Source organism: Paraphaeosphaeria sporulosa, assembly GCF_001642045.1.
Source record: "Paraphaeosphaeria sporulosa strain AP3s5-JAC2a unplaced genomic scaffold CC84scaffold_2, whole genome shotgun sequence".
NCBI classification, from domain to species: domain Eukaryota; kingdom Fungi; phylum Ascomycota; class Dothideomycetes; order Pleosporales; family Didymosphaeriaceae; genus Paraphaeosphaeria; species Paraphaeosphaeria sporulosa.
The window spans coordinates 124,057-143,388 of NW_017253361.1; the positions used below are offsets into that span (position 1 = coordinate 124,057).

The window sequence follows — 19,332 nt, forward strand, 5'->3', positions numbered from 1 at the left end:
GCTCGGGAGCGCTGCATTACGTGTTGTGTCGATAGAGCTGGGGAGAAGAACTGCATCCGGATCTCGTTACTCTAGATTACGATATACAATAAGATTGCCACCAGTTCGTCAAATCACAGCACATTGTTTTCAAAAGGTTACGGCGTCTGCCTCACGCAGCCAGCATCCGGCGGTGATATCTAAGCGTCCGTCTGCCTGTACGCCCTCGTCTCTCCACCCCAACCAAGGTGTCCCAATGCCTAAATGCTAAATGCCAAACAAGAAAGTCGCCCTTCGCCCATTAACCCCACCCACATTACACCGTCCCCGCGATGCTCAGATCGCGAATCTCCTGCAGCACCTCCTCGACCTTTGCGTCCAGCTCGCCCTGTGCGTACTGATCTCTTGTGTCGGCGTCGAGATACTGCTGCACCTGCGCCATCCGCGAGTACGCCTCGGCGCAGAAGCGGAGCTGGATCTTGACGAGTGCCTCGAAGCTGGGATCCAGGTATGGCACGCGCAGGTCGATGAGCTGCGGCAGCTCTGTCGTCAGCATCTCATTCAGCTGGTCGTACGAGGCCTTTGCCATCTGCTCGTCCTTCTCGGCGCGCGGCAGCTTGGTCACGTCCTTGTCGGGCTTGTCGGTCAGCTTCTTGACCTGGGCGCGCGTGCGGTCGTAGTCGAGGGCCTTGTGGTCGCGCTTGGTGATGCAGGCGTTGATGTCGGGGAAGTAGGAGCAGAAGCGCTGGATGGGGTCGAGCACGGTGGTGCGGTACGGCCCGTCGAGGGCTTTTATCGTCTCGGCGTCGAGGTCGGTGACGGCCTGCTTGTAGGAGCGCGAGACGCCGTCCTTGGCCCCGGCGTCGCCGTAGAAGGCGTCGATGGTCTCGGCGATGCGCATCTGCGAGGCCGTCATGGCGCGCAGCGAGTCGAGGTAGCCCTTGGCCTCTTTCTGGAGCTTGTTGGCGGCCGTTTCCATGGTGCGGTAGCGGCTGCGCGCATGTCAGGGCTGTGCGAGGGCGGGAGGGGGACGACGGGGGCATACCGCAGCTCCGTTTCGTAGTCGCGGTCATTTGTGCGCTCGACCTGGCCTGTTTTCATGAGCACCTGCGTCGTCGCGCGGTTGACGCCCTTCTTGAAGCCTGCGCGGGTGTGAGCATCGTGGTCCCGGTTGCGGGGGAGAGGGCAGCGTGCGACGGACCGGTCCAGGACATGGCGGAGGCGTGGCACTAGACACGTAGGAACTATCGAGGTGTATATGCGGCGGGTCGCTCTGCGCGGAAAAGAGAAGCACTCGTGGGAGTGGGTGGGGTGGGCGTGGTGGTGGTTTGGGGGAGGTTCCTGGGCGGCCTGCGCCACAAATGACGAAGCCGCGCTGCTTTGTTAGTGGCGCCGTCCGCCGTGACTTTGCCAACGCTGCAACGCCCACGTCAATGCTCTCACGACAGTCGCCGCGCGCCTTGCGGAGGGCCCAATCGCTCCGATGGCCGCCCAATGCCGTGTCTCGCCGCGCCGAGGCGACCGGCACGTCTTCCCAGTATTTTCACAGCATCAACGCGCCCGACGCTCCTTCAGAACGTGCTCCTCCGCATAGTACTTCTGTCCAGGCTCAAAAATGTAAGGATAGGCAATGGACGAGGGCGCCGAGAATCATCTTCTCCGGTATTCAGCCCACGGGCGTCCCGCATCTGGGCAACTATCTTGGGGCGCTGCGCGCATGGGTCAAGCTGCAAGACGAAGGACTCGACGACGACAAGCGATTTTTTTCCATCGTGGACCTCCATGCCATCACCGTTCCCCAGGACCCGCACACGCTGCTTCGGCGAAAGAACGAGACGTACGCATCATTGCTAGCCATCGGCTTGGATCCCAACAAGAGCTTGATATTCATGCAGAGCGCCAACCCTGCGCACAGCGAGCTGATGTGGCTTTTGAGCTGCCACGCAAGCATGGGCTACCTAGGACGGATGACACAGTGGAAGGTGCATTACGTCTTTTCGACTCCACAAAAGGCACCGGACTGACTGTTCACAGAGCAAAGCCGGCGTGGCCGACGATGCGGACCCTCTGGAGTCTGCCCCCAACAAGCCCGCCCTCAAGCTCGGCCTATTCTCCTACCCCGTCCTCCAAGCCGCTGATGTCCTCCTCTACAATGCAACCCATGTTCCTGTTGGCGAGGATCAAGCGCAGCACCTCGAGTTCACGCGCGAGCTTGCGCAGAGCTTCAATCACATATATGCCCGACCCGACGCCGATCCGACAGAAGTCGAGGCTTTTAGGGGCTTCAACATACCGCGGACCATTCTCTCTCCTGCCAAGCGCGTCATGTCGCTCCAAGACCCCACCAAAAAGATGTCAAAGTCGGACCCAGACGAGCGGTCGCGCATCCTCATCACCGACACCCGCGAGCAGATCCAAGCCAAGATCAAAGCTGCCCTTACCGATTCCACGCCCGGAATCTCGTACGACCGCGAACTGCGGCCCGGCGTTTCCAACTTGCTAGACATCATGTACTACATGGACCAAAGCAAGTACGAATCTCCCATGGCCATTGCCCGTGATTTCACAAATGTCAGCATGAGAGCCCTAAAAGAGGGGGTCGCAACCGCGGTTGCCGACCACCTTGAACCGATACGGGAGCGCTACAACGAGCAGATAGCGCGGTCACAGGAGGACGTCGACACGGAGAGATGGAATAGCGGGCGAATCGTGGGAGCCCAATCCGATCGGAACATTCAGAGAGTGAAGCAGGCAATGGGCTTGCGTCCAGTAGGACCGCTGACATCTCCCGAGTAGAGCGATAAACGTGAATCTCGCTTTAACCTCATCGACATCCAGTCATCAAGAACTTGCTTTCGGTCGACGCGCCTCGCATTGTATCAGTGTACGAGAGATGTATTATATAGCGGCAGGGACGGCTATGTTCAGGCTAGGGCGCTACCTGTCGTGCACATGTCCCGCAGCCCCTTCTTTTTCCAATAACATGTACGAAACTGTGTAAATTATATGTACAAATTAGATTAGACTTGAAGACGCTATGTACTCTACTCATACAAGCCGTGGCAGAATGCAGTACATGTCGGCACCCTTTCAACACCACTCTTTTGGACAGGGGCAATTTTCGCCCTCTGTGTGATAGTTCCAGAACATTTGATAACTAAATCACAAGCTAGGAGGCCGGCATTCCCGTCCTATAGCATTGGACTGACAATCACGAACCTCTCTCTCACTGCCACTGTTTCCTTCCCTCTGGATGCAAGCTGTCCGTCCTCGTCTGGCGTTTTGGCGGTCTATTGATAGGTGGCTGTCCAGATACCCTCTCTCTAGCCCGCCCATCCAGCCCCGTGTGTGGAAAAGGGTAAAGTTGGAAAAATGGGAGGTAGGGAGGGAGGCGTGCATGTGATGAGTTTGCCAGAAAGAAGGGCGCACAAGCAGCTGGGATGTCGGAAACAGCCGTGGGAGCGGAAGCGCTGCGTGACCCAGTACGTGTCGACTTGAATGCACTCCTTCTTTCCAAGCGCCTTGGAGATGGGCCGCTCGATAGATTCCGCGGACGCGAACACGGGGAGGGGTATCTACGTGCTCGCATATCAGAACCGCGCGAAATGCAAGCGTGCGTTGCATCCCACATGCAGCTCCGACTGTATCTTTGATGCGATAGTTATGGGGTTATACCTGGTCGTGCAATGCGGCGACTCGAGATAGCGGGCGCTTTCCTGCCCTTGCTTTCCCATCTTGCGGTCAGGCTGCCGATTCCTCCGCGCCTGACTAACGGTCTGGGCATCCCAATGCCTACATACTGAAAAGACCTTGATAGCTTACTCACCTCGTGTGACTGAGCGCGCTCTCATCCTTCGGATGCATTGTTTGGGGTGAGGACAGAACCGAGGAATGGAGTGAGCAATCGAGGAAGTAGTTGACAGGTCGAGCTGTGGCTTGGATCGTGGGCGGCTGGGAATGCATATGGAAAGCGCAGGAGAAGGGGGATGTAAGATGGTGGCAGGTGGTGGTGTAGATTACGATTTATAAGATCAGGTAGGAGGTGTGTTAGGGAAGGAAAGGGTGTGTGTGGGTGTATGTAGAGTAGTACGAGCGACGCGGTGGCGCGTGATGGCATGGGCGGCGTGGCATTTGAGGAGGAGGCTGGGAGCTCTGAACAATGTTAGTGGGATGCAGGAGTTGATTACCCAGTTCTAGGATTAGGCGTGTGGTGTAAGTACCTTTGATTTGATGGCGAAGTTATGGTTGTGTGGGTGTTTAGACTCAAAAACACCAACCAAGGCATTGGTGTTTTAGGGAGGAGCGATATATGGTTAGTGTAAGGTCGTAATTAGGCTGGGGAGCCTCAAAAAGGGCGTGAAGTTGACTCTGGGTGGGATAAAGCGTTTCGTTCGTTCACTGTCGTCCCTCACTCGAGCACAGTGTCGCTCTGATCTTGTAGAGAGACGAATGTGTCTTGTAGCATAGAATATCGCATCTGAGGCATGTGCATGCGTAGTATGGTGAGCTAAGTACTCAGCAACGTGATATAGCATTGTACCGTAAGTTTGAAAGATCTAGTAAGCTGGATTATGTGGCCGGCTGTCATTGTGTTGGTGACAGACCGCTCCCGGTATTGAGCCTCTGACCCTGCTACGTGAGATAGACGGCATAGGAGTCGTAGCTATACTGAAGAAGTTTTCTCTTGTGTGATGGCTTGTCGATTACCTTGACGTGACCAATGCAGGCGTTATACGTGCTGCGATCGTATGGTCTATCCAGTCCTTGCCACAAACAAGCATGGATATGTGATCTGTAATATGAACAGCCTTTGATATAGCGAGGCGGGTTCGCTCAGCAGGCTTGCTATGTAGCCCCGACGTTGGCTTTGCTTGCAAACGCAGCTCAAATCAAAAACTTGTACGCGCTGATCCCTAATACGATCAAGTGAATCATCAACTAGGTTTGATCAAGACCCTTCTAATATGTACATAGACGTATCGAAAAAACGCACGTGGCGGAAAATTCACGTCTCAGCCTGCTCTTTCACTCGATAGGGAGAGTCGGTCGAATCGGGCTTAGCGCATATCCCAAAGCGCATTGGAGTGGCACCTACCTCCATGTCTTCGGGTGGTACTTGGATGCGACGCGGCCTTTCATAAAAAACAAAGAGAATATTCGAAGCCGCATTCGACAGTCACGACGTTGTTCGTGCAGCACGTGACGGCGCGATTCGCGTTCGGATGTGGTGACGTCATCACATCTGGTGCCTGCCAAGTTCTTCCTCTCTCAAACAAGCTCACCCTCTAGCGGCACGGGTATCGGCACGCTTACCCCAGATCATCATATGCCGCTGCCTGCATCAATATCTTGCCTTCATCTGGACGAAACTCCTTCTTTCTCTTCAGCAGTCACACGTCGTACTCGGCCGTTCGTACCACATCAGGATATCGCACCTACATCTCAGTCAGCATGGTTGCTTCAAGACACAGAGACCTGTTTCGCAGCACTTCAGGACGTGACCAGCAGCAGTATCGACATCTAGACTTGGAAAACGGCAATGGCAACCCCTACACACCACATCCGCGACAGCGTTTCCGTGATGCCATCGACGCTACCATGACCAAGCAGCATGCAATTGACCTAAAGAAGCAACTATTAGAAAACGTGGACAGCAATGCGCTCGAAAAGTTTAGGAAAAGCGACGAAGAGCTGAAGAAGATCAGCAACAAAAAGCTTCGCAAGTTCTACGAAGACCAGAACACGCGGCTGGACGACTGGCTTGAAGTCGACTCCATCGTTTCCGCGCTCGCCGATGATGTCCTGGACAGCATGAACCCCCGAGACCTGGACCACGACGGCGTTGCAGAAGACCGAGGCCCTTTGGGCCTCAGCGAAGACCGTGTAGAGTGCTTCTTGCCCGACGAAGAGCGCGAACGCCGCCGAAAATCTGCTAGAAACGTCAAATGGGCCATCAACATCAACGTCATCGTCAACATCCTCCTCCTCGCCGCCAAAGCTATCGCAGCCATCTGGTCCAACTCGCTCTCCCTCATCGCTTCGCTCGTTGACTCCGCCCTCGACCTCCTCTGCACCATCATCATCTGGTCCACCAACCGCCTCGTCGGATGGAAACTCGACCGCCTCAAAGCGCGCTTTCCCGTCGGCCGCCGCCGTCTCGAACCCATCGGTATCCTCGTTTTCTCCATCATCATGATCGTCTCTTTCCTCCAGATCCTCCAAGAATCGGTGTCCAAGCTGCTTCCCTCAGGCGACCACACGACCGCGACTCTCCCGCCGGCAGCAATCGGCTCGATGGTCGCCACCATCGTCGTAAAAGGCACCATCTGGATCGGCTGCGCGCGCATCAAGACGACGCAAGTCCAGGCCCTCGCGCAGGACTGCAAAACAGACGTCTACTTCAACACGCTGTCTCTCGCATTCCCGCTCATCGGCGCCCAAGCAGATATCTGGTGGCTCGACCCCGTCGGCGCATCCATCCTCTCCCTCTTCATCATCTATGATTGGGCCGGTACCATGCTTGAGAACGTGACCCGATTGTCCGGCCAAGCTGCTGACGACCGCACGCAAAGAAAGATGATGTTCATGGCGTGGCGGTTTGCGCCGCTCGTGCAGGGGTACAAGAGCATCAAGAGCTACCACGCGGGCGACGGTGTGTGGGTGGAGATGGATGTGTTGATGGATCCGAAGGCGCCGTTGAGAAAGTGCCATGATATTGCGGAGACGCTGCAGTATTGCACTGAGGGACTGGGGGAGGTGGATCGCGCGTTTGTGACGATGGATTATACGAGCCAGGGTCCGACAGGGCATGCGGCGGAGAATGAGTAATATTGGCAAAGTGCATAAACGATTGTTTGTATTGTTTTGTATTGCACTGTTCTGCATAGTTCTGCCTGGCTGAGCTGGACGCTGCTGGCTTTCCTGCTTCTGTCGATTCTTTTGGATTCTGTAGGGTTCGTTGTTTGCATTGCGCGGTTTGGCATTTCCGGGCGCCTGTATCAGTAGTCACTTCGCATTTGCTATTGCCTAGGGATTTTGGACCTACCCCTTCAAATATTCAAAAGTTTACGTAGTCAACTTGCAGCGGGCATGTTTCATGTGTTATATGCCCAATCATAAACACAGGTACTTCCAGCAGATGCTACCCGTGATCCCGAGTCTCGTATCTGATGCTGAACATGGGATATTGGTATCCACGTCTCAGAACCATCTGATGCAGAAGTCTGACTCGAGGCCGTGCTAGGGGCATCAGCTTACATGTGCACACATCGGCATTGTCCAGAATTACCAGGCTAGAAGCCTGATCTCAGGACCCGGTCGTTTGACGGTAAGCTTGTCTTCCCACCGCCATCAACACTCCGCATACCTGGGCCATTAGGCCGTTTATCTGCATGGCCGAATAGGTCACATCAATATCCGGCACGTGAGCAACACAGTCAAACGGCGGTCCTAGCAACCCTCTCCTTTTTCAGAGTTGTCACACCCCAGCTCACTCCCGCCGCCTCACTGCCTCCCCGTATTTTCCCTCGTATCGTTAACATGCAACCCTTCCCTCTCATTCCCCATCAACCTCGCCAGCGTCACCGCCTCCCTCAACGCCTTCCCCAACGCGCCCCTCACCCCCATCTCCTCCATCACCATGATCCCCCCAATCGTGCACCCCTCCGGACTCGTCCCCATATCACGCAGCTCCCCAGGCTGGATCCCGCTCTGCAGCATCGCCGCCGAGCCCCGCATGCTCTGGTATATCATGTCCTGTGCGGCTTTCCGGGGGACGCCTACCGCGACCGAGGCATCGACGAAGGCGTCACAGATGATGGCCCAGAAGGCGGGCGTGGAGCCACCGATCGCGGATGCGGGGCCCATGAGCTTCGGCGCGAGTTGCACGGTGCGGCCGATTTGGTTGAAGATGGCTTCGCAGGTTTTGATGTGTTTGTGGGGGGTGTCGGGGTCGGGGTCTTCGATTGCGGTGAGGGATTGGGAGACTTGGGCTGCGACGTTGGGGAGGGTGCGGAGGACCCAAGTTCTCGAGTCGTTGCTGGGGGAGCCTTGGGTAGAGGAGATGATTTTTTCGAGAGTTTCGCGCGCCCAGCCTGCCGCGATGCTGATGAGGAGTTTGCCTTTGAGAGCTGCCCCGACGCCGTCCTGCTTGAGTGTTGCTTCGACGTCCGCGGGATCCACGCCCAGGATTATGACGGAGGCATCTGACACTGCTTTGGCGTTTTGGCCGCGCGAGATGACTAGTTTCCCGGACTCTTTCTCCTTGGGGAAGCGCTTTGATAATCGTTCTTCCGATGCAGCGCTGTGCACGCAGGCTACGTAATTTGTGAATTGCACCCGAGCACTTTCTGGTGCTCCCATCAAACTACTCAGAATCGGTGTCCCTAGATTGCCTGGAAATACATGTTAGGCGATTGGTTCGTCGTTGAGGAGCTTTCCTACACACCGCAGCCAAGAATGCATAGAGTGGTGTCAGCCATGTTGCCTTTTCAGTCTGTCCCTCAATCTGCTCTACAATGAGAAAAAAATGTTGCTTCAGGGATTTCTGGTGGTAGGTTTTGTTTATCGCAGCTGTTGTTAGCCGACGTTATCCTCTCTCGTAGCCCGAAGTCGCAACGGCTGCCACGCCGATTGGGTGCCCCTCCCCCACATCGCGCTACGTCACGATCGCTCAACTACACCATCAAACAATAATCACGGTGACATTTCATTAATAGGGCGTGCTAATGAACAGGAAACCATCCGTATGAGCAGAGTGATATCCTTTGAGCAGCCTACAGAAGGCCTCATTATGAGAGCTTGTAGCAATCTCATGGTCAGAGACCCTTCACTGCCCAAGCGGCTCAAAGGAACTTGCATGTCCTGAGATGACAGAAGATTTGACCTCTATGCTTTCGACTTGTCCTACGAGCGCGATGTGCGGCTTCCGATCGCAGCTTAAGATACCTATCCAAAGGAGCAAGAAGACACATCTCACCACAACGAAGCTTATCAAAATTCATCATTCGAATTTATTCATGCTCATTCGTAAAACTCGTGATTTGCAATCCCCTCTACGACCGTCCCAAGCCCAGTCGTCTCCAAACCTCCTTCTTCAACGCATTGAACTCATCCTTGGTCCTCAAGACCGCATCCCTATTCTCCACCGCTCTCCGTAAAAGGTACGCCACGCACTCACCCATACTGCCCCAAGTCGAGCACTTGAACACATCAGGTGCCTTCCCATCCGCACACTGTTCCTTCAACAGCGAAAACCCAACCTCGTCGGACATACCGTGCAGCTGCGCGAATGCAATCGGCACAGTGGGCAACCCGTCTTTCTCCCGCTGCGCTTGTAACCGCTGTGCCGTGATGAGGCTGTGCTTGTTGTGGCTGGCCAGGAACAGGTTGGTCGCCGGGAATGGCCGCGAGACACCAAAGTCCCAGAGCTTCTGGTGGAGCGCGCCGTCCACGATGCCGTTGTACGCAGCGTCGGTGTCCTCTTTTGTATCGTGGATCAGAGACCGGTCGTCAGAAAGAATGTATGCCCCCCGAACGAGCTTCAGACCCAGAGTGAAGCCGTCCTTCTCTGCCTCGGCGAGATGCTGTTGTAGGTACTTAGGCTGGTTCTTGAGATACGCCTGGTACGTGTTGTAGATGACGACAGTAGGCTCGCGGTTGAACTTCCGCATCAGCTCCAGCGCGGTGCGTGCGATGCCCTTCTGGAAGTACTGCGACTCGGCGTCGACAATGATCTGGATGCCGCGCTCCTTGCACCTGGTCGCGATTTCGTCCAGGGCATCCATCATCTGCTGCGGAGGTAGCTCGCCCCTGTGGAAGGCTTCTCCCACAGTGGGCCCGCCGCCGGTGGTCTTGAGCGCAAGGATGTCGCCTTTCTCGATCATGTCGACCGTGGCGAGCGTTCCTACGCGCCACTCTTCTATCAATTGGTCGTGTGCTGCTACAGTCTCTACTTTTGCTGCTTGCTCAGGGGGGGCTTCTGGTGCTTTGTTCCTGTGGTCGAACACCATTTCCTTGGCGAACGTGAGGATAATTCCCTTGAAGCCGAGATCGGTCAAAGCCTTGCAGCATGCCTTAGTTTCTTGCTTCGACTCGCCGGCACAGAACTGGTTATAAAACGTCTTCTTGAGGATTCCGTGGAGGACAGGGTTCCGGTCTACATTGAAAAGGTAGCTCCGCCCCGGCTTCGAGAAGAAAGACAGTAATTTCAGTGAGGGTATCAAAAGGTATTTTTTAGAAGATATGGTCGCAATGAAGAAAGATCGGAGGAGCATCTCGAGTGGCATCTTAGCTCTGACGAGAGGGTTAGTAGGGATGTTCATGTTTCTTTCAATGTCCGTGCAAACGGAGAGGAGGGGTCTTGAAAACTTACAATGGTGCGTCTGATGCTGCTGCCTCGGGAGGCAGTACTTTAGTTGTATGTGGCGTCGCTACCGTATCATTGTTCACATGTGTCGGTGCTCCGACACTCCTCGACGACGGAATGACCCCTGTGTGCCACCGTACCTGGAGGTAAGATACAGTGGCGAAGCCATCCTTTGGTAATCTTCTTGAAGTTATAGTCCCAATGCGGTATGGTAGCATTTTTGCTCAGGGAAGCGTCTTTCAGAGTAAGAGTGAAGAATCGTTCAGTGAGCAAGTCAGCTGGCAACAACCTCAACATGAGATAACCATCCTCATGTACTCACTGTACACCCCACCTAGCCGCCCACGGACATCTCAAAGCGACAACCCCGCACCTGCCTCTCCAGCGAGATCGGTGCTTCCGTAGACACCGTAGACCATCTCGTGACCCCTAGCATGCCCATCCCGATAAGCAGTCATACACCGGGCAGGCAGCCGATTCGCATAGCGCCGCGTTTAGCTTGCCGCACCCTCCAAGCGGATGACACGTGTAGTGCGTGATCGATAAGGGAATAATGATCCGGGGCCGGTTGCTCTGGACCCTGCTTCTGTAGGAGCCGATGGTAGCCTTCTGGAACTGACTATCGAACCGCCGCCGGATTTGGCGGGGTATCTTGCATGCGACGAACATTACAGCCAGGGGCTCGAGATCGGGAGGCTGCATTGGTGCTATTGGTACCTCAAGCTTAAGATAGCTGCCCAATCTGGATGCCGCAGTTTGTGTGGCTGTTGTGTCACAATGAGTTGGTTTTGAAGTGGGGGATTGTCGTGATGCTCGTGGTGTGCATCCCTTGATTGGCTACCTGCACAATCGTAATCGTATTCAGTTGCCTAATCTGGCCTTCGCTTATGCGGTATACACTCCGAAAGAAAGCTTCTACCGTCGCTTCCGCATGTTCTTTATTCTCCGCTTTGTGTGTAGCCTTTCTATGTTCTATAGAGAGGTGAGATTGCTACTGATCGATGCAAACGCATGTTCGCCTTGATTTACAATCATGGAACTAATAGTCCAACAACCTTGATACCAAAAATGCGTTCATCCGTCCAAGTATCTATGTATAAGCCGTGGATTAACTATCAACGCAACTGGTTCTATGGTTGGGATACTTAATCAGTATGAACATTGTAATCACTTCGCCTTGGAAACCCATATCCATCCACTCTCCCTCTAAACCATTCCCTCAATCCCGTATTGACAATACCCCCGACCCCAAATGCCGGCACAATCCTCGCACACCGCACCGCCGTTGTCCCCAACAAACCCCTCCGTATCCTCCCCACTCGTTGCCCCCTCTCTCCCTTCTCAGGATTTGAATACAGGTCCAGCCCCAGCAAATGCACTGGCGTCGCCACGACTTGCGATAGGACTGGCACGAGGAGCTGCGCCGCTGCCATCTGCGCCGCTGGGTCGGCGATCGGAATGCGGTGCGAGAGCATAGGCGGGAGGGTAAAAGAGCCGAGGATGGTGAGGGCGTCGCGCGCGAGGAAGGTTGCTGCTACTGATATGGGGAACTTCGTTGGGTTCTGTGGTGGAGGGGATGTTTTGATAGAATTAGGAGACGTATTGACGGGGCCTTTGGGTGGTGGTGTAGGACGCCCGCCAAACGTCTGCACAAAGCGGATATCCTTCCAGACGCCTAGGGGAACATTGACGGTGCATGTTACAACGAAGGTGATTGATTTAGCCAGGATTTCGTGGGATTTATCCATGAAAGTAGTGGTGAGGGTGTTCACGCTGTTGGCGGTGGTGTAGGTGACTGCGTAGAGTGTCCACATGTAGAAGAAGGGTTTCGCAGCGAAGAATCGCTTTGGGTGGCGGTAAGTGCAGAGGATGTTTTCTTTCAGGGCGATCGAGAGGGGCCGCGTGGTGGAGGAGACATTTTCGACGACGGCTCTGCGAGAGGTTACGATTGAGATTTTGGAAGTGCGAAAAGATCGCACCTATCTATCGCCGTGAGGATGGGCGATATGAGTGTGGCCGACAGGAAAGCTGCTGATACATCGCCTGCTAGGTAGCCAGGTAGCTGGTAGCTTCTCCAACCTCGATTGAAGCTCTGTTTTTCGACCAGCTCAGTCATGAGAACAATAATGGATCAGCGGAAGGCCAGCCTCCCAAATCCAATAATATCAAATTGAATCGTTCGCCACCTTGGAAGTAAGCACACCGAATCGCCTCAGTGTACGTGTACGTAACACCAACAAAGACGTTTACTAGCTGCTGTGTTGAGCTTTCGGTCACGGGCCCGGTTTCGTATCCATTGCCTTGTTCCAGACGCACATCGTGACCTCCGTTGAAGGCATTAAATCACTCGGGTAATTCGAAGCTGCACGGTAAGCATCCCGTGGGTGCAGCGAACCCACATGCATTACATTGATGATAGACAACACATCGGCAGGCCTCCCGTAGTGCACCCGCTCGCGCTGCCCCACCACTAGCGCTCCTCGCCCACAATTACCTATCGTCGCTTCTAGCTAGCTATGTTCTGATAATTCCGATGCCGGTCGAGCATTGCCTGACGATGGTTGGAATTGTTGCAACATCGCTTCGCTGTTTGTTCAAAAAGTAGTGGTAGCCCGTAGCTCCAACGACATTCCTGCACTGCATATTCATCAGACAGCAGCTCATAATGACTCTCCCAAAGAGTGAGCCCATTGCCATTATTGGCGGCGGTGCATTCGGTCTGTCGGCAGCACTTGAGCTCTCAAAAAATGGCTACACCAACATTACTGTCTTCGAGAAAGATGAGGAGATTCCTTCGCGCTGGTCTGCTGCAAACGACCTCAACAAGATTGCAAGAGCAGAGTATGAGGACGATTGGTACACCGATCTCGCAATCGTACGTCTTGTCCTAATATGTACCGTTTCAAAAACCTATCTGACCCAAAAACAAGGAAGCAATGAAAGAATGGCAAACGCCCTTCTATGCACCCTATTTCCACCGCGTCGGCTTCCTGAACTGCTGCTCGGAAGCCGCGCCGCAAAAAGCCATCGACACAATGGAACGGTTCAAGGCAGCGGCAGAGCGCAGCTCAGTCATGAAACCGTTCGTCCACAAGGTCAATGACCGCAAAGACCTCCTCCAGGCGTGTTGGCAGTTCACTGGCTCGCTGCCTGGTTGGAGAGGCTACATTAACACGTACGACGGCTACGTACACTCTGCAAATGCGCTGCGCGGTGTCTACCGTGCTGCAAGGTCGAACGGTGTAAAGTTTTTTATTGGCGAGAAGGTCGGCGCCGTCAAAGAGGTGGTCTACGAGAACACCAGCCGTGGGAGGCAAAGCACCGGTGTGCGAACGCCGGATGGTCGCGTACACCCCGCGTCCCTAGTCATCGTCGCTGTAGGAGCAGCTGCCCACAAAATTCTGCCCGAGCTAGGCACCAACGTATCAGCGAAGTCGTGGTCAGTCGGCCACGTGCGCCTCACGGACGACGAAACTGCGGCCCTTCGCGGCATCCCTGTGGTATATGCCCGCGATCTGGGCTTCTTCTTCGAGCCGGACCCGAAGACGAACCTCCTTAAGCTGTGCCCCATGGGCGGCGGCTACGTCAACACTGATCCTGCGAGCGGTGTGTCGAAAGCGCCGGAAGAGCTCAATCGCTTTGTACCATTCGAAGATGAGCTTAAGATGAGGGAACTCCTCCGCCAAACGTTGCCACATCTTGCAGATCGCCCATTGGTCGAGAAGACGCTGTGCTGGTTCGCCGACACCGACGACTCAGATTTCATCATCGACTACGTGCCGAGAACATCCTCGTCGGTCATGGTTATGACTGGCGATTCTGGCCACGGTTTCAAGATGTTCCCAATAGTGGGTCGCTGGGTACGCGATCTGTTGAACGCATCGGGCGGGCAACAGCCGATCAAGAGGTGGAGGTGGAGGGAACCGAAGCCTGTCAATGGCGAGACAAGTCAGGATGCCGATGTTAGCTGGCGGGTGGGAGATGTTAGGGAACTCCGCGACTTGTCGGAGCAGCCGGTGAAGGCGAAGTTGTAATTTAATGAGTTTACGGTTGCATAATCCAGATTGAAGCATAAACTAGATGGTCAAATCTCTCTTCTGAACCCTGATTGTCGAGCGTATCGTAACCTTGATAATTCATCGTGAGACGGATGCGCTGAAGGCAATTCAGGGTCTTCGCTGCAACACTGCCTTGTGTGGTTCCACAACATGTTGCACTTCACGCTAAACCCTGCATTGTATGTTTCTGTGGTGTACCATGAGCAGAACGCCAGTGGGAGCATTCGACAAGCTTTTCACGGCACACTTGCGGTTGCAATCGATTTCCGGCCCGCTAAAGCGATTATTTAAATGGGATGCTGCTGCGAATCAACCATCTGATACGTATCCATAGTCGCAAACGTATTGAACCAATCTGTCGTCCCCAGATCCATCGACTCCGCTACAGCAAGGATCTGATCTGCCGTCAGATCATCGCCGAAACCGCTGCTCTCATCGCTAAATGCGGTGTACATCCCCATAGCTTCGGTGTTCATCATTGTCCGCGGTGATTGCATGTCGGGAGGCATGGAGTAACCCTGTGGCGGTGACTGGTGCTGACCCACAGATTGTTGGTGTTGAGGTGGAAGAGGCGCGAGTGGTTGAAGGGGTGGGTATTGTTGTGGGGTTCGATTTGCAGAGTATTCGGATAGCATATCCTCTAATTTGCGCAACTCGGCGGCCCTAAATTCGGCAATTTTGTTCCCGTTTGATACCATAGTATCGAGGAAAGCGAAGGCTTTGTTTAGCCAGGCGGAACTGTTCTCGGATAGGGTATCATCAACAAATCGTATCAAAACCAGAACCATTGTTGACACAAAGAGGGAGTCTAGATCCCATGGAAGAAAAGTTTCTATGGAATTGGTCAGCTTAGATGAATTCAACAACATTCCACTCTGGTCATACCTAGTAGATCCTGGTCTTGCAGGCTTTCAAGGATGTTGAGAATCTTCTGTGAAGCATCCAGCGACATGCTTAACAGAGGCCTAATCTTGCGAGACGATACCAGCGGCCCCACTTCCTTTGGAGACTCGAATACTTTCTTCAGGCAACAAAATAGCAGCGGCCTCGTTGTCACAACGATTGTCTGCGCAGAGTGATGAGTATGGCGCAATGAATCGGTAGTCATAGGTTGACGATTTGCGACCGGAGGGCTGACTTACCTGATAATACATTAGGTGCAGATGCGCCGGCATCCTTGAGATGCCACCAAAACGCTCGTCAGAATGCAAAGGGAATGAGTTTCGTAATTCCTCTGCGATAGCTGCCATGTCGTCGAGCAGCGCTTTGATACTGATCACAAACTTCTTACGAAGGCGACCTTTTGGACCATAGACACCTGAGAATGTCAGCCTCGGACCTATGCACAATTTCGAGTTCGTCACTACTCTATTCAATGACAACAGTGACTAGAGCTCATGCCACCTACTCCTTGCTATGTCCGCATATATACGCGCGAGTCTAATCTGCATCTTTAGCGCTGCTGTTCGCTGAGCAGAGCCAGGGAAGTGCGTGAGCTGACACGTTATCTCGTCATCCCGGATCGATTGCGGCACGCCCATCTGCGAACTCATCTGTCGGTCGAGGATATATATAGTCCACCAGATCTTGCGACATCGCTGGACAAATGCCTCGCCTAGCTCTGCCGCTGGCATGTCGGTGTGCATACCCTCTGCCAGTGCTATTCGCATCGCTTGGCCGATCTGCGCGGTGCTCAGTAATGGTAGAGAGAAGAAGCGTCAAGTGAGCCAGTGAAGCTTACCGTTACATGTGCTGCATTGCGCGAATCTAATGCCTGCAGGTACAGAGCGATACCGCACAGGATCTCTGTTGCCACGAGTGGTTCTCGGCACAGTCGATTGGTATCAGGGAGTAGCTGCAGAGCGTGTACGAAGAAATCGGCCCCAGGCGGTTTTGATTCTCGGTGTTTGCGTTGTACAAGTGTCCGCCCGAAAGCGATGATCAGTAGGAACTGAATGTACCACAAACTGTCTTGAAGCTTGTTGGGTTCTGCGTTACTGTAGAAGGCGTGCAGTTTGGCGTTGAACTCATCTTCATCGAACAAATGTACCAACTGACCGCAATGGAATTTGACGGCGTTGATGAGAAAGATAGCATAGTCGATGCTTGGGATGACAGGTGCGTTCGTCTCCGGCAGGCTGCGAGTGCCGTCCTGGAATCGCATTCAAGTCAGCAAAGCACCGAAAACTAACGTAATATATGGGCGAATGGGAAAATAACGTACCCATGGAAGGTTGTAGGCCGAGCCATCGAACAGAAACTCGGTTCCTGGTAGAGGGGTACTACGAATATGCTGGTGAACTACATTCAATACTTGGCCATGAAAAGACCAATTTGATGAAGTCCCCAAATAGAATGTTCTCCCGGAAGACGCTGCCATAAATTTCGAAGGCGATTCAAGCAAGGGATTCGTCAATTCATGGCTTTCCGCATTCCCTTGGTCTGTCTTCGGGGAGTTGTCTCGCGTCTCTGCAGGACTTGATCGAGAGGTTTCACCGGGCTCATTGTCACCACTGGGAAGGGGCCGGAGAGGATGATCCCGGCGGGAACTGCCAGCCTGAACTGGTTCTTCGCCATGTTCTCGAGATTCTCGAGCCAGCCCAGGGTTCGTTTCTATGTGGCTGAGACTTCGCTCCAAACGGGCGACTTTCTGTTGCAGATCGGACAGGTAACTATTGGACGGTCAGTTTGAAGATCTCCATCGCGATACCTCCGGTACATAATGCTGGATGGGTTTTTGGCTTTCACCAAACACCTAAGCCTCGTGCCTCACCAGGGATGAAAAGACCTAGCTTACCCCTGCGTAACCAGCACCTTGTTATCCCGATCGTCGAAAACACAGCTCAAGCTCCTCTTCGTGCAGTTTGCACAAGGCTGCAGTCCCGAACACTTGATCTTCTGTCGTCGACACCGTGAGCACCTTGTTTGATAAGCGGCTGCACGTCCATCAGATGGGGTCCCTACGCGTTGGAGGATCGCTTAGACGCGCGTCGCTGTTCGCTCAAGTTCGCCATCGTCTGCATTGCAATCGCAAGGGGCTCACATCGCTAGTCGTAGCACTTCCAAGATCTTACGGATACGGCTATAAGCAGCGGCGTGACCAGAGGCAAGAGTAGATGTCATGTCATCAGATAGAAGGGAATTTGCGGGGAAAGGATAACGCTAGTGGAACGAGGCTGGCAGGCGCGTCCCATTATCCTACCGCTAAACTTGCTACGTCCTTCTTCGTCTCCTTCAACATCCCGCTATCTTGCAAGAGTTTCTTCAAAGTCACACGTCATCAACCATGCCTCTTCGGCTTATATCTACATGCGGAGCCGTTCATTCCCCCGGAAAATGCGGTGCTTTTGAGTCTAGCGCGCGCATTGGCCACCGGTCGCCGATCCGGGAAGCATGTCGGGCACCCTTCCGCTCCCAACATCGCACCAACACAATCCAGATATCGCGATTACGATCCGTCTGGCTGGCCGATAGAGACTTACAGGCGCGATGACGGCGCGCCTGTCACCTTGACGAGAGCGGAAGCTACGTGCTCGATGTTGCTCGCGTTCAGCCCCGCCACGTTGATGCGCCCGTTTTGCAGCATGTGGATGTGAAAGTCGTCGGCGAGGCGCTTGCATTGCTGCGGACTCAGCGGGAGGAAGCAGAACAGGCCACTCGAAGAGAGAATCGAATTCCAGTTGCCTTGAGCCTTCGGATATGTTGGGATCAGCGAGATGTAATCCAGCAGAGCGAGATGGGTCTACCCACCTTCCATTTTCCAGCCAGCTCCGCATGCAGTGCCCTCCTATTGTCCGCAAGCCGCTTCTGAATCCTCGCCAATTCTGTCTCCCAGTCCTGCCTCAACTTGCCGTCGCTGAGCACAATGTTCACCAGCCGCGCGCCGTACGCCGGGCTTGACGAAAACTCCCACCGAATCAAGCATCTTAGCCTCTCGTGCACCTTCGACGCGACTTCTACATCTTGACTCACAGCATGCAGCACACCAACTCTTTCCCCATACAGTCCGAAGTTCTTCGAAAACGACTGACAAGCCAGGAGCTCGAAGCCCCTATTTGCAAACAACCGCAGCCCATACGCGTCTTCGTCCAGTGACGCACCCATGCCTTGGTACGCCATGTCGAACAGCGGAAACAGCTTCTTCGCCTCCATCGCATCAGCCAACTCATCCCACTGCGCAGGCGAGAAGTCCGCGCCAGACGGGTTGTGGCAGCACCCTTGCAGCACGAATATGCTCCCCTCCTCCGCCGTCTTCGTAGCTTCAAGCATAGACTCAAGATCCACCGTTCCCTTTGACGCGTCGTAGTGCCTATACGTCACCACCTCGAGCCCAACGAGGTTGAATAGCGGGACATAGTTCCCCCACGCCGGCGTGCCGACGTAGACTTTTTTCCCCTTGAACGCAGGCGTGCGAGCAAGGAACAGCGCGCCGAGGTGTATGGCGCCTGTGCCGGAGATAGCTTGTACAGAAGTCACTCTCTTTGAAGACAGAATCTCCGCTTCTCGCCCGAACAGCACTTTCGCGGCGTTGGTCAGGAAGGCTGCGTTGCCGGTTGTCACTTCGTAGTCGTGATTTGCGTCTTGCTGTGCGAGGATCCGCTTTGCCTTGGCTCTTGTAATTAGATTTAGATTGTGGATCTTGGACTGATTTTACGAACCGCCTTCAGCACCCGAAGTTCGTGATATTGTCCCTTCTCGTTCCTGTAAACACCTACACCGAGATCGACTTTCTCGGGAGCAGTGTCTTGTCTCACTCGCTGTGAGAGCAGATACACAGGGTCGGCAGGGCTGGGGGGAACGCTGCGAAACATGCTTGCGATTCGAGTACAAAGGTGGCACGAAATGTAATGGGAGAGAGAGGTCATCGGTCAGTGCGCTTGATTTCTACAACTGCACGTACGCACACATCTACGCTGGATTATTCTGCTC

The 19,332-nt window shown here is 54.1% G+C and overlaps 8 protein-coding genes across 8 annotated transcripts; 3 read left to right on the forward strand and 5 right to left on the reverse strand.

The window, feature by feature from the left end:
* Positions 1-37: 37 nt before the first annotated feature.
* Positions 38-1,140, reverse strand: CC84DRAFT_1160426 (putative BAR adaptor protein). The gene has a single exon (XM_018177499.1). It carries the CDS (start codon positions 956-958, stop codon positions 296-298), a length of 663 nt encoding a protein of 220 aa, XP_018039586.1. The 5' UTR covers positions 959-1,140; the 3' UTR covers positions 38-295.
* Positions 1,141-1,412: 272 nt separating this feature from the next.
* Positions 1,413-2,775, forward strand: CC84DRAFT_1083873 (tryptophanyl-tRNA synthetase; the record flags this gene model as incomplete). The annotated part of the gene is made up of 2 exons (XM_018174025.1): positions 1,413-1,961; positions 2,014-2,775. The coding sequence occupies 2 exons, from the start codon at positions 1,413-1,415 to the stop codon at positions 2,773-2,775; spliced, it is 1,311 nt and encodes a 436-aa protein (XP_018039587.1).
* Positions 2,776-5,250: 2,475 nt separating this feature from the next.
* CC84DRAFT_1160428 (uncharacterized protein) lies at positions 5,251-7,028 on the forward strand. The gene has a single exon (XM_018177500.1). The coding sequence runs from the start codon at positions 5,431-5,433 to the stop codon at positions 6,805-6,807; it is 1,377 nt and encodes a 458-aa protein (XP_018039588.1). The 5' UTR covers positions 5,251-5,430; the 3' UTR covers positions 6,808-7,028.
* Positions 7,029-7,503: 475 nt separating this feature from the next.
* CC84DRAFT_1110428 (FAD-linked oxidoreductase) lies at positions 7,504-10,265 on the reverse strand (the record flags this gene model as incomplete). Its single annotated transcript, XM_018175250.1, has 2 exons — positions 7,504-8,372; positions 9,158-10,265. Coding segments are annotated over 2 exons (1,977 nt in total), but the record flags the coding sequence as incomplete, so codon positions are not given.
* Positions 10,266-11,490: 1,225 nt separating this feature from the next.
* CC84DRAFT_1202024 (uncharacterized protein) lies at positions 11,491-12,601 on the reverse strand (the record flags this gene model as incomplete). Its single annotated transcript, XM_018181746.1, has 2 exons — positions 12,325-12,601; positions 11,491-12,277 (listed from the first exon to the last, which is right to left on the reverse strand). The coding sequence occupies exons 1-2, from the start codon at positions 12,459-12,461 to the stop codon at positions 11,491-11,493; spliced, it is 924 nt and encodes a 307-aa protein (XP_018039590.1). The 5' UTR covers positions 12,462-12,601.
* A 281-nt stretch (positions 12,602-12,882) lies between these two features.
* CC84DRAFT_1255327 (FAD dependent oxidoreductase) lies at positions 12,883-14,428 on the forward strand. The gene is made up of 2 exons (XM_018184528.1): positions 12,883-13,220; positions 13,276-14,428. The coding sequence occupies exons 1-2, from the start codon at positions 13,011-13,013 to the stop codon at positions 14,377-14,379; spliced, it is 1,314 nt and encodes a 437-aa protein (XP_018039591.1). The 5' UTR covers positions 12,883-13,010; the 3' UTR covers positions 14,380-14,428.
* A 69-nt stretch (positions 14,429-14,497) lies between these two features.
* On the reverse strand, positions 14,498-17,505 carry CC84DRAFT_1110434 (Zn(II)2Cys6 transcription factor). The gene is made up of 8 exons (XM_018175251.1): positions 17,368-17,505; positions 17,201-17,323; positions 16,628-17,075; positions 16,145-16,555; positions 15,812-16,085; positions 15,546-15,721; positions 15,289-15,469; positions 14,498-15,235 (listed from the first exon to the last, which is right to left on the reverse strand). The coding sequence occupies exons 1-8, from the start codon at positions 17,424-17,426 to the stop codon at positions 14,691-14,693; spliced, it is 2,217 nt and encodes a 738-aa protein (XP_018039592.1). The 5' UTR covers positions 17,427-17,505; the 3' UTR covers positions 14,498-14,690.
* A 136-nt stretch (positions 17,506-17,641) lies between these two features.
* On the reverse strand, positions 17,642-19,214 carry CC84DRAFT_1110437 (aspartate aminotransferase; the record flags this gene model as incomplete). Its single annotated transcript, XM_018175252.1, has 3 exons — positions 17,642-18,094; positions 18,154-19,008; positions 19,062-19,214. 3 exons carry the CDS (start codon positions 19,212-19,214, stop codon positions 17,882-17,884), a joined length of 1,221 nt encoding a protein of 406 aa, XP_018039593.1. The 3' UTR covers positions 17,642-17,881.
* Positions 19,215-19,332: the final 118 nt, after the last annotated feature.

What these genes read in the sequence shown, in the direction of transcription:
- CC84DRAFT_1110434 (XM_018175251.1), bottom strand. Translation starts at nt 17,426, where the DNA reads ATGCAGACGATGGCGAACTTGAGCGAACAGCGACGCGCGTCTAAGCGA. An exon ending in TCTAAGCGATCCTCCAACGC is followed by an intron (nt 17,324 to 17,367) that starts GTAGGGACCCCA and finishes TTATCAAACAAG; the next exon opens with GTGCTCACGGTGTCGACGAC. An exon ending in GCAAGACCAGGATCTACTAG is followed by an intron (nt 15,236 to 15,288) that starts GTATGACCAGAG and finishes CCAATTCCATAG; the next exon opens with AAACTTTTCTTCCATGGGAT.
- CC84DRAFT_1255327 (XM_018184528.1), top strand. Translation starts at nt 13,011, where the DNA reads ATGACTCTCCCAAAGAGTGAGCCCATTGCCATTATTGGCGGCGGTGCA. An exon ending in GGTACACCGATCTCGCAATC is followed by an intron (nt 13,221 to 13,275) that starts GTACGTCTTGTC and finishes CCCAAAAACAAG; the next exon opens with GAAGCAATGAAAGAATGGCA.
- CC84DRAFT_1160428 (XM_018177500.1), top strand. Translation starts at nt 5,431, where the DNA reads ATGGTTGCTTCAAGACACAGAGACCTGTTTCGCAGCACTTCAGGACGT.
- CC84DRAFT_1160426 (XM_018177499.1), bottom strand. Translation starts at nt 958, where the DNA reads ATGGAAACGGCCGCCAACAAGCTCCAGAAAGAGGCCAAGGGCTACCTC.